We start from the raw sequence: 12,672 nt of genomic DNA on the forward strand, positions 1-12,672 counted from the left end.
CTCCTGAGTAGCTGGGATTACAGGCACGCGCCACCATGCCCAGCCAATTTTTTGTACTTTTAGTAGAGACGGGGTTTCACCATGTTGACCAGGATGGTCTCGATCTCTTGACCTCGTGATCCGCCCGCCTCGGCCTCCCAAAGTGCTGGGATTACAGGCTTGAGCCACCGCGCCCGGCCGATTTTTTAATTTTTAGTAGAGATGGGGTCTGGCCATCTTGCTCAGGCTGGTCTCAAACCCCTGGGCTCAAGCGATCCTCCTGCCTTGGCCTCCCAAAGTGCTGGGATTGCAGGTGTGAGGTACTGTGTCCCATCACCTGAACTTCTCTCCTTTTGATGGCTGAATAATGTCCATGGTATGGATACACCACATGTCATTTTTCCTTTCCTCAGTTGATGGGCATGTGGGTTGTTCTTACTCTTTGGCTGTTATACATAATCCTCTAGGTTGCAAGGATCCTCACCTTGACATCTGGATGGATACAAGGAAGGGTAGATTTATGGGCCCATTCCCCCAGAGATTCTGACTCTGTGCGTCTGGGAAGTGCCTGAGAATCTGCATTTTATAAGCTCCCTGGGTGACTCTGGTGAAGGTATCTGCAGATCCTTTGAGAGACACAGCCCTAGACTATATTCTTGGTATACATACTTCCCATCCTAAACCTCCAGATCTCAGAAACCTATAGCCAGGTAGGGATCTGATCAGGACGTCAGCCAGGTGTGGCTGCATCCTAAGAGCTGGCTGGGCTTTGGTGGCTTTATGAGCTCAGCAGGGTCGACTCTGTCCTTCTCCATCCAGCCTGAAGGCTGACAGGGTCCAGGGACAACCTTCCTGGGATCAAAGGCTCCCTTTATTGAGGACTCCCAGGATGTTATATTGACAACTAGAAACATGACCAGCAACAGATTCTCCTTTGAAAACAAAAACCAAACAGAAACAGCCTTCCAAGGGTGCTATCCACCTAGAATCAGGTTTTGTCGTGGTTTGTTTTTACCCGTAAGAATGAAGGGGCTGTGGCCTGGCTCCCTGGGCTGCAGATAAAGCCAGAGCCAGATTCTCTGCTGAGGCTTCCTGAGTAGGATGGGGATGTTGGTATGTTACGATTTCTTCTCTCAAGACTACAGCCCTGTAGATCTTCCTGTCTTCCAACCGGGAAAAACTTGAGGCCCAGAGAAGTGTTGCAGCTTCCTAAAAGTCACACAGCAATGTCAAACTGTGCCTCATTTGTGGCTCCCCCTCTCTCAGAGATTTTTGCCACTAGCCTTGGAGGCTGTGGGAGGAATGGGCTAAGTCAGTGGGTCTCAACCAGCGTGATTTTGCTACCAGGAAAACATTTGGCAGTGTCATAACCAGGGGGAAGGCATGGCATCTACTGGGTAGCGGCCAGGGATGCTGCTCAACATTCTACAATGCACAGAACTGCCCCCACAGCAAAGAATGATCCAGCCCCAAATGTCAACAGTGCCAAGCTGAGAAAGCCTGGTCCATGCTCAGCCATCTGGAAGCCAGAAAGAATCCTGTTAAAACTGTAAAGCCGATAAATGCAGCTGCAGCTTAGTAGTGTGACATGCTTTGTGCAAAAAGTTTTTCACCTAGGACATGCTTGGGAAGAGCCTTGTCCCCAATGGGGACATAGCTTATGGATGAGACCTCTTCTCCCTGGCCTGAGGCCCCCACTTCCCTACAGGATCTTGAGTTTCCAGGCTCAAAGACTCCAACTCTGTCTGGAACTCTGGAAAGGTCAAAATCTGCATTGAACTAAGAGCAGGGCTGGGAGAGGGGGCCGTGGAGGTGGAAGCTCAAGCCAGAGCCTCTGCTGAGTTGGAAGCCTGGAGCTGCAGTGGCAGATGCGCTTGGAGGGGCAGAGCTCGGGCATGAAGCTGCGCGCCTCTCCTGTGAGCAAAGATTCCCCTAAAACCTCCCAGAGACAGGCACCCAGTGTGCAGCGAGCAAGAGAATGCATTCCCTAGGAGGTGGTGAGAGGCAATGCCCACGCTTAAGGCTCCCACCTGCTTAAGGCTGGGGGAGGGGCTGGCCGAAGCCCCACTCGGGTGTGGCAGCACTCAGCTCCCTATGGCAGGTGAGACTGCCTTGGATGTCATATTAGTTTGCAAGCTGCTGTAACAAAGTGCTACGCACTGGTGGCTTTAACAACAGCTGTTTACTCTCTCACAGCAAAGCTCCCTGGGTTACTTACTCTGGGAGTCACCCAGGAAGTCCACAATCCAGGTGGCAACAGGGAAGGGTTTACTCCGGGCCTCTCTTCTTGGCTTTATTTTTATTTATTTATTTTTGAAACAGAATCTCACTCTGTGGCCCAGTCTGGAGTGCAGTGGTGCCATCTCGGCTCACTGCAACCGCCGCCTCCTGGGTTCAAGTGATTCTCCTTCCTCAGCCTCCCAAGTATCTGGGATTACAGGCACGCACCAGCTAATTTTTTGTACTTTAGTAGAGACAGGATTTCACCATGTTGGCCAGGCTGCTCTTCAACTCCTGACCTCAGGTGATCCACCTGCCCCAGCCTCCCAAAGTGCTGGGATTACAGGCATGAGCCACCGCACCTGGCTCCCCTTGGCTTTAGATGGCCATCTTCTCCCTGTGTCTCTTCCTAGCAGCTTCCCTGTATGCAGATCTGTGCCCAAATTTCCCCTTTTTATACCGACACGAGTCGTAGTGGGTAAAGGACTGCCCTTCTCCAATATGACCTCATTTTCCTCAACTGATTTCACCTGCAGCCACCCCATTTCGAAATAAGCGTTATATGCTAAGGCACTAGACATCAGGACTTCACAAGAGGAAACCTGGTGGGACACAGCCCCATCCCTAATGAGCAGGTGTCCCCCAGCCAGGCAGCTGTCTGTCCACTCGTGCGCTCGGAGAGGCATGGTGGGCAGGCTGGGTTCTGAGACGCACTGCTCTGAATCTGCCCAGCTCTGGACTTTGCAGGGCAGCTTTGGGTAATTTACTTAACCCAACTGATTCCTCATCTCCAGGCCAGTGATAATAAGAGTACCCAGTCTTTGTTTGTTTGTTTTTTGTTTTTTTGAGATGGAATGTCGCTCTGTCACTCAGGCTGGAGTGCAGTGGCGCAGTCTCGACTCACTGCAATCTCTGCCTCCCAGGTTTAAGCAGTTCTTCTGCCTCCGCCTCCAAAGTAGCTGGGACTACAGGCGCTGCCACCAAGCCCGGCTAATTTTTGTTTTTGTTTTTGAGACAGAGTCTCACTGTCACCCAGCTGGAGTGCAGTGGTGCAACCTTGGCTCACTGCAACCTCCACCTTCTGGGTTCAAGAATTCTCCTGCCTCAGTCTCCCAAGTAGCTGGAATTACAGGGCATCTGACACCACACCCAGCTACTTTTTGTATTTTTAGTAGAGATGGGGTTTCACCATGTTGGCCAGCCTGGTCTCGAACTCCTGACCTTGTGATCCGCCTGCCCCAGCCTCCCAAAGTGCTGGGATTACAGGCATGAGCCACTGTGCCTGGCAAGAGTGCCCACTCATAAGCTGTCAGGGAAAACATATGTCAAGCCCTTGGCACCGTGCCTGGCACAGTCACCACTCCCCATAAACAGCAGCTTTATTCCACAGGCATCCCTTGGGCATCTGCTGTGGGCCAAGCAGGGGGGCCTTTAGAGGGAGGCTCAGAGGATGTAGAGGAGCCTCCCCAGCAGGGACTGCATGTGCTCACGGGGTGGGGGGTGCCTGGGTTGGGGGGGGCACGAGTGTGCTGGCCTCTATGGATGTGCAAGTCAGTTCTCGGGACTGTGCAGTGAAGATCCTGGCATGGAGGATAGAAGGCGAAACTCCAGTTCTCTCTTCCTAACCCCGAGTTTCTCGCAAGAAACCCCAGTGACCTGAGCTGAGAAACATGGCCACAGCCTGCCCATTGCCTCTTTGCCTTGCTCATGCCATTGTCCAGAATTCTCTCTCCACTCCACCTCTCTCATTCTTTAGGACTCAATGCTGGTGCCACCTCTTCCAGGAAGTCTTCCTCTAGGGGCAGGATCGGGTGCCTCTCTGTGCTCTGGCATGTTCCTGGTTATTGAAATGATCCATGTATGTCAGAAGGCAGGAAACCAGGCCTCCCTTTGCCCTCTCTCCCTGGGACCTCACTCAGCAAGCATGATGACCTTGCCTGAGTGCCCCATGCTGGTCTCCTTGGCAGCTCAGAGCACCTGTCCCCACCCTCCCACAGCTCAGCTCCAGCTCACCTGGTGGAGAGGCACAAGGGCTCCATTGTGGCTAGAGGGGACAGGAATAGGGTGATGCTACAGAGGGTGGGGCGGGGGCTGGAGCCCAGACAGATGGAACCCAGACAAAGCCCTCTTTAAACAGGGATCGTGGCAGCTGTGCTGACAGTGTACTCCAGGAGCTGGTTAGCAAAAGGAACCGAATGCCCAGGGTGCTGTGAACTTGGCAGTGTCTGGAGGTTGTGTGAAGGTCGTGGGTGGGGGGGATGGGCATGGGTACATGCTGCTCACCCTCCTCAACACCAAAGGCCCCCCACCCACAGGGTGCTCCTCAGGCCACTGGTCCTGCCTGTGTCCACAGGAACACTGGCATTGAGATGAGAGCGGGCGCAGCTGGTCGGGTTCCGATTGCATCCCATGGGGACCTCTGCCGGGGGACTCGGAGCCAGGCTTTATCTTCAGTTCAGTCTGAAACTAGAGCAGGGCTCATGCTGCTATCTTTGGGGCCTGGGACAGGAACCAGATCCTGGAAGGGGCTCGCTGTGACCACCTAGCTTTTGGCCAGCTAGCAGGGGGCCTCATTGTTTTCCTGGCACAAAGCCCTCTGGTCCAGCCTGTCTACAGCCCTCTCCTATAACTGGCTGACTTGGAATCCCATCTGATTTGAAAGACTTCTGCATGAAGCTGCCAGGGTCCGGCCTCCTGGGAAGCCAGCCCCCTCTTCCCTCCTCCACTGAGAATCCCAGAAGGGGCTTTGCCAGACACCTGAAGGTCATAGGTTAGTTTTGATGCAATGAGCACAGGTATGAACCTACCCCAGGAGTCCAGGTGGTGAAGGAAGGAGGTTTGACCCAGGGCACACGTAGAATGCTGAGGGAGTCTGGTGGGAGCCCCCAGGCTACCATCCTCCTGGGACTGGGTGTCCTAAATCCGAAAGTTCGATCTGGGTAGACCCACAGTGACCCTCGAGCATGTCCTGGATCCACAGAGCCCGGCTGCACTCACAGCTCTGCTGCTGCTACCCCCTCACCAGCCTCTCCCCACCCTCAAGCGGCCGCTTCATGCCTTGTCTGTTCCCAAGCCCTTTTGGGGACTGTCACCAGCCCTGGCTCTCCTGCTGACCCAAGAAGGGAGCACAACCTCTGTCTCTGCTTCCATGGGGCACCCCCTATGACAGCCCACCCTCCTCAGTGCCCTGCCCACTGTTAGGACTCAGTTTACCTCCTTGGACAGTATCTTATCCCTGGTTGAATTAGGTAGGGCTAATGTGCACTGTGGGTGTTGGGGCTTTCTGGAATTACAGGAACTACTGAGGGACAGGGCGGGAACTCCCCTACCTGCCCCGCCACACAAGGCCTCCTGTGGGAGCAGGGGTGCAAGTGTGTGTGTGAGAGGTGGTTTAGTAGGGTAGCCAGAGTACCAGCCGGGACCCAGACTGCCCTGGCAACATGACTTTGTGCCTTAACTTCCCCATCTGAGAATAATCATCATGATAATTCAAGTTGAAGGGCTCGGTAAAGATGATCTGCTGTGATTATGTCCTGGGAGGAGGGGTCTGGGAATGAAGGCTGCCCATGCCCTCCCCCCTCCTCCCCTTCCCTCCCACTGAAAGAGGAGACAGAGGAGACGCCCATGCTGGCCAAGGCCACCATCTCCCACTCTGTTCAGCACCCATGGCCCCAGGGAACATCCTCCCCTCTCATGAAGAGCACAGTGGTGACTCATTTTTCCCTGGCTGGCTGGCACAAGCCAGGGCCCAGGTGTTCCCAGGCACAAAGCAGCACTTAGAGGTGCCAGCTGCCTCTCAGGGCACTGAGGAGGGTGGGCTGTCATAGAGGTGCCCCATGGAAGCAGTGTTTGGGGGTGGGTGCACGAGAAGGATGGGACTATGGTCCGAAGGGACCTCGGGCAGGTGCAGAGCCCGTGGAATCCCAGTGACCTTCTTCATGGTGAGGGTGGGGTTGTGGCCCTTGACTTGATGGCAGAGTCATGGGTGTGGGGAACAGGCGGTCATTCTCAGTCTCCACTTCTGTCCTCTTAACAGCGCCTTGAACTAAGACTGCTGAGCTCTCTGCACATGCCCAGCCCTGCCTGGCCCTGTGCCCAAGCACCTCACATGCTGTCCCAGGGTCTTCTCAGCCCTGCCAGTGGGTCACGCTGCTGTCCCATCTGACAGAGGAGGAGACGGAGGCTCAGGCAGGTTACACCAGGCCCGACCACCGATAAGAGGTCACACGGGGCCTCAGCGCCTGCCCTGATTCTCCTCTGCTGCCCCTGCGCCCCTCAGCCTAAATCCTGGAAACTCAAGCACTCCTGCACGTCTTTGAGTGTCTCCCGTCATTTCCATGAGTCTGGCACTGACTCGGTCCCCACACATACTACCCTAGATTAGGGACCCAGCAAGGACACAGCCTCTTTCCTTTGCATCTCTGCAGAGCTCGGGACAAGGCTCAGCACACACCAAGGATGCAGGGGCAGAGGCAGGGGCAGAGTGGAGCAGGCACAGAGATTGTTCTAGAAAATGGGTCCCTCAGTCACCTTTGGAAGAGGGGAAGACCCGGCCAGGACCCTCCTGTGTCTCAACACACATGTCAACACGTGTGCATGCGTGCGAGCACACACACACACACACACACACACACACAATGCTGCCATCTGTACCCCGCACGGAAGGGAGCCCCAGCTCTCTGTCGTTGCTCCCAGCCCAAGCCCCTCCGCCTCCCCTTCCACTCCCAGCTCAGGCTCAAAGCTGCAGAGGACCACTGCTGCAGTTCCCTCACACCCCTCTCAGCCGAGAGCGGGGCTCCCCAAGTGCAAGGCTCTGACCTCACCCTCACCCAGCTGCTTTCGGCTCTTTGCCCTGCCCCGGGGTCTGCCCCAGAGGGGTGAGACGGGGCAGGCAGGGCTGTAGTGAGGTGAATAGGAGTCTATGGGCTTTGAACACAAAGCCCGGTTGGCACCCTGGGTCTCCCTTACTGATGTGTGACGACCTGGGGGATGTGACTCCTTTGGACCCTGATTTTCTCATCCGTAAGATGGGAGTCATAGCTGGCCTTAGCCTGGCATTGTGGCAGGGGGTTAAAAGAGACTGTGTGAGGCGCAGTGGTTCACGCCTGTAATCCCAGCACTTTGGGAGGTGGAGGCAGTAGGATCACTTGAGGTCAGGAGTTCAAGACCAGCCTGACCAACATGGTGAAACCCTATCGCTACTAAAAATACAGGTGGTGCGCACCTGTAATCCTAAGTACTCGGGAGGCTGTGGCAGGAGAATGATTGAACCCAGGAGGCGGAGGTTGCAGTGAGTCAAGATCACACCACTGTACTCCAGCCTGGGCAACAGAGCGAGACTCTGTCTCAAAAATAAATAAAGAAAAGAGAGTGTGTGTGGGTGCTTGCAGCAGGTCCTGACATGAAATGAGCCCTGACGGATGCTGGCCATTCTGCTGTTGCCCCTCTTTGGCAGAGGGAGCCTGGGGGTGGTGTTGCAGTGAGGGGCAGGCCCCCAGAGTCTGGGCTCGTGGTAGCCTGGGCGTCACCTATGTGTGCTCTGCCAGGAAGGTGTCCCCTTTGGGCATCCAAGGCCAGGTGATGGTAAGCCTGACCTGACACGGGAAAGCTGAAGAGGACAGGAATGGGCTCTGGCTCTGGGACCTACCTCCAGTGGGACCTGGGCCCTGGACTCCAGCCTCTGGCCTCTCCCATCCTTTGCCCAGGTCCTGAGGTAAGGAGGGGTAGGGTCAGAGCCCCGGCGGGCTTGGTTAACTTTGATTAACAAAGGGTTAACTTTGTGAACCCTTTCGAGTGTTGACCTCACTGGGACCCGGGGATCCCAGGTGACCGCTGGCCTCCCTCCGGGGACCTTTGCAGATGGTGGTTCTCATGGATCCAATGGAGGATCCCGATGACATCCTGCGGGCACATCGCTCCCGGGAGAAGTCCTACCTGTTCGACGTGGCCTTTGACTTCAATGCCACCCAGGTGAGGGAGGGCCTGGGTGTAAAGACACACAGGAGCCCCTCCTCATCCTTAGCCCCGCCCAGGAGGGGCCCTCTGGGGACCCTGCCCTTGAGCCTCAGCCTCCACTCTACCTGCTCACCCTCTGTTCCTTGAGCCTTGCCCATTCAGGAAGGTTCTCGTGCACGTGTGACGCACACACACACCCAGCCTCCTGCACGGACACACTGGGGTTGGCACTCAGACACCACCCTACACATATACCTCACTGGCCCCTCCCAAGCTGGAAAAGGAGCTTGAAGCCCATCTGGTGAGAGGAGGACAGGCAGAGGGTGGGTTCGGGGAAGCTGACACCCTCCTCGGGGACCCCCATCTCGCCCATCTGCGGGATGCTCCCAGGAACAGATGTGACGCCTCCTCAGGTCTGGGGCCAGGAGCCAGCTGTGCAGGGAGGCGTCTCAGGTGTCCAGGGCTCTCTTTCAGCCTGGCGTCACTTACCACGGGTATAAGCAGAGACACCCCCTCCCCCACTCCCCACCCCCACTTATCTTGGGCCTGGGGCTCCAGGGACAGAAACCTCTCAGATCAGAGGTCAGGATGAGCCAGTGGGTGCCCGTGCTGTGTCTACCTGTGTCCCGGCCCCTGACAGACCTCCTTCCTCGCAGGAGATGGTGTATCAGGCCACCACCAAGAGCCTCATCTCAGGCGTCATCTCAGGCTACAATGCCACTGTCTTCGCCTATGGCCCCACAGGTGAGGGGTATGCCCAGGCCTCGGGCAAGGACTGCAACGACTCTATAATCCCCATCGCCCCCCAACTAGTCTGGCCCCAGCTGGGGCAGGAATCCAGGATGTGGCCGCTCCACCCGGGGACCTCCAGCCCCAGAGGCCCCATCCCAAGCCAGGGACATCATCCTCCCCACCCTCCACCACCTCCTTGGCCATCTGGGAGGGCCCAGCCTTGAGGACAGACCCCGGTTTCCAGGCATGCCTACCCAGCAAGGCCTCCCTCTCCTGATCACCCACCACCTGGTTCTGCCCCAGGCTGTGGGAAAACCTACACCATGCTAGGCACAGACCACGAGCCTGGCATCTATGTTCGAACCCTCAATGACCTCTTCCGCGCCATTGAGGAGACCAGCAACGATATGGAGTATGAGGTGTCCATGTCCTACCTGGAGGTGAGCACCCAGCTTAGGCTCCATCGGGGCTGGCCCACCCCCCGGGGGCAGTTTCCTGGAGGGCCCAAGACTCCTGCTCTCCCTCATGCGTGTTGTGAGCTCCACTTTACAAACATTGCAGGCTCATCAGAGAGGTTAGGCAACTAGGCTGATGTCACACAGTCAGCGAGGCAGTGGGGATTCAAACCCGGGACCCTGCGGCTTCGAGGCCAGGCTCTGCCCTGTGCTACGCTCGCACCTCACCATGCTCACGGGCCCATTCCTTAGAGCAGACCCTGTGTGCCCTGCCAGGCTGCCTCCAGCGACTCTGTGTATGTGTGTAGAGTGAAAACTGAACATACACGTACAGGTTGGAACCTATGGGCCTTGCCACCCAGCCACAGCCCCCTGGTGCCCACCCCGTGGGAGTACTGTCACCAGACAGTGATGGGACGTCACTGAGAGTGACAGAGTCCAGAAGAGGCGGGAGAGCCGGTGGGCTGGGCTTGGCCCGGCTCCTCCGGGAGCTGATAATCTCCTGGGTGACAGCTCAGGGAGGCAGTGAGGCGGAGCACCAGCAGCTGCCGGCCAACATGGTGTCGAGTCAGCCAGCAAGACTCGCTTTGGGGTGTGGGGGATGCCCCCAGAAGGAGCATAGGGGTTGCCTAGCAATGAACAGAGCTGCTCACATGGTGGGGGAGGGGGTTCTGGTCATTTTCAGGTCCCCACGCAACTAGGTCAGTGTCACCCAGTCAGTGAGGGAGTGGGGATTCAAACTCAGGACGCTGCCGGAGCCCAGCCTGTCTAGAAAGGAGTCCTCCTTGGTTTTGGAGCCTCCAGCAGCCTGAGGTTTCCTGTGGATGCTGAAGCCCCTGACCCCTAGGAAGGAAAGGGCCTTTCCTCCTAATTGGGGCTCTTCTGAGAGGAGCCTGGGCTCAGAAAGTGTGAACTATTGTCCCTTTCTTGCACAAAAGGAAAGGGGACTTGGCCCTGGCCTAGATCTCCTGCCCTTAGCCCCTCCTCCCCACCCCTCCCCCATCCATCCCATCAGATCTACAATGAGATGATCCGGGACCTGCTGAACCCCTCCCTGGGCTACCTGGAGCTGCGGGAGGACTCCAAGGGGGTCATCCAGGTGGCTGGCATCACTGAAGTCTCTACCATCAATGCCAAGGAGGTGAGTTTTGTGTGGCCAGCCAGGGGCCACCTAGAGGATGCTTGCCACCTGGGGGGCAGGCGGGGCAGGGACTGAAGGCAGGGAGCTGCTGCCCACTCCACTGAGGCTGGGGCAGACAGGCAGAACCCTGAGCAGCAGCAAGGAGGGGACTCACACTTGCCCCAGTGACCCTGCCACGCTGACCCTGGGAGAGTGACCAGGCAGCACTGCCTCTCCATTTACACAGAGACCCTGACATCCCGAGAGCCGAGGCCTACCCCAGGCCTCTCGGCACACGAAGCCAAGCCCACCCCAGCCTGCCTTTTCCCGACGCTCAGATCAGACGTAGGACCCTCCCCGCCACCCCCCAGCCCCCGGTCTCCTCTCTGCTGGAGCATCTCTGACAGTCACGAGGAGCTACCTCTCCTCCCTCCCACCCAGATCATGCAACTGTTGATGAAGGGGAACCGGCAGAGGACCCAGGAGCCCACGGCCGCCAACCAGACGTCCTCCCGCTCCCACGCAGTGCTGCAGGTGGCCGTGCGCCAGCGCAGCCGGGTCAAGAACATCTTGCAGGAGGTGCGGCAGGGCCGCCTGTTCATGATCGACCTGGCTGGCTCGGAGCGCGCCTCCCAGGTGAGGCTTCCTGGAAGGCACACAGGGGAGAGGCCTGGGAGGAGAGAGAGTGCCCTTCAGCTACTGGAGCCAGCCGGTCCAGGCTTCAGCAGGCTGGGCAGAGCCACCTCCTATGGGGAGCTGCAGGCAGGGCCTCCACAGCTTCTCCATGATCCTGTAGCCCCAAGGAAAGGAGAGAACCCCCCACCCCATCACCATGCACACCCTGCACATGTGTGCATGCGCTTCCCTCCTTGCTCCCTGGAGCACTTGCTCTCTGGAGTGCCTGCGGTCCTGCCGGCTCTCAGCTGAGCTGCCTGGGAAGCAACCTCCCTCCCAGCTCATCCTGTGCCATGGCACTTGCCCTGGGGAGAACCAGCCATGCCAGCTCTCCTCAGAAGCTTCAGCCCATCACTCTTGTTCAGACGCCTCCAGTTCTCTTAACCTTCTCCAATGCCCCCCACGGCCTTAGCGGGAGAACGGCCACAAGGTCCTCGGGGGTTGATTACCCAGGATCACCAGGTCATTGGGAGAAACCAGGTGGCTGGGGAGAAACCCAGTCCCCTGCCACATCAAGCCGCACTTATGTCCTTTGCTTGCTCCCTAGACACAGAATCGTGGGCAGCGCATGAAGGAGGGGGCCCACATCAACCGCTCACTGCTGGCTCTGGGTAACTGCATCAATGCCCTGAGTGACAAAGGCAGCAACAAGTACATCAACTATCGTGACAGCAAGCTCACCCGGCTCCTGAAGGTACCTGCCACAGCTGGGCCTGGGCACTGGGCACCAAGGGTGAGGCTGCCAGATTGAACAAATGAAAATACAGGGCACCCAGCTAAATTCCAACCTCAGGATATACAGCTACATTTATTTTAGTGTCAGTGTGTCCCATGCAGTGTTTGGAAGATTCTTACACTAAAACAAATTAGTCGTGTATCTGAAATTCAAATGTAACTGGGCATCCCAAATTTTATCTGGCAACCCTAACCAAAGGCTGAGTAACGGGAAGAGAAATGAGCGTGTGATACCCCCATGCAGGGCTGTGGGTCAGAGCTGTCTAGATTTGGGAGTGCAGGTGGGCAGTCAGCCTCATGGCCCACAGGTCTGCTGTGTGGGGGTGGCCTCCTTTGTGCAGGGCTGGCCTTAGCCTTAAATTATAGCAATATCACTGAGACCCCACTCCTGGCTGGACCCTGAGTTCAGTACTTCACTCTGTTGGCTCCTTGGATCTTGTCAACAGCTCTGTGATTTTGGAGAATGACATTTGCAGATGGGAAAACTGAGGCATGGCGCAGTTAGGTAATGTTCCCAAGGGTTCATACTAGTGAGTGCTGGAAGTGGGATCCAGTCAGAGGCCTCCCTGGTCTCATATCAGAGTCACTGCTTAGTTAACGTTGCCATCAGCTGCTGTCACAGCTGCACCCACAAGCCAGGGAGGTGGGGACAATTCCAAAAGGACTGCCCCCTTAAAAAACAAAGGAGGGGCCGGGCGCGGTGGCTCAAGCCTGTAATCCCAGCACTTTGGGAGGCCGAGGCGGGTGGATCACGAGGTCAAGAGATCGAGACCATCCTGGTCAACATGGTGAAACCCCGTC

At 56.9% G+C, this 12,672-nt stretch overlaps 1 protein-coding gene across 2 annotated transcripts in view; it reads left to right on the top strand.

Annotated features, from left to right (window-relative positions):
- The window catches only part of KIF19 (kinesin family member 19), a 29,139-nt gene that overhangs the window by 7,797 nt on the left and 8,670 nt on the right, over positions 1-12,672 (top strand). For both annotated transcript variants that reach the window (XM_017535626.2, XM_037740998.1), the window contains exons 3-8: positions 8,059-8,169; positions 8,811-8,898; positions 9,190-9,326; positions 10,357-10,482; positions 10,903-11,097; positions 11,684-11,830. In XM_017535626.2, coding sequence (XP_017391115.1) covers positions 8,059-8,169; positions 8,811-8,898; positions 9,190-9,326; positions 10,357-10,482; positions 10,903-11,097; positions 11,684-11,830 — 804 coding nt within the window. The remainder of the gene's footprint in view (positions 1-8,058; positions 8,170-8,810; positions 8,899-9,189; positions 9,327-10,356; positions 10,483-10,902; positions 11,098-11,683; positions 11,831-12,672) is intronic.

The sequence above is a fragment of the Cebus imitator genome, unplaced genomic scaffold (genome assembly GCF_001604975.1).
Source record: "Cebus imitator isolate Cc_AM_T3 unplaced genomic scaffold, Cebus_imitator-1.0 Scaffold93, whole genome shotgun sequence".
Classification (NCBI taxonomy): domain Eukaryota; kingdom Metazoa; phylum Chordata; class Mammalia; order Primates; family Cebidae; genus Cebus; species Cebus imitator.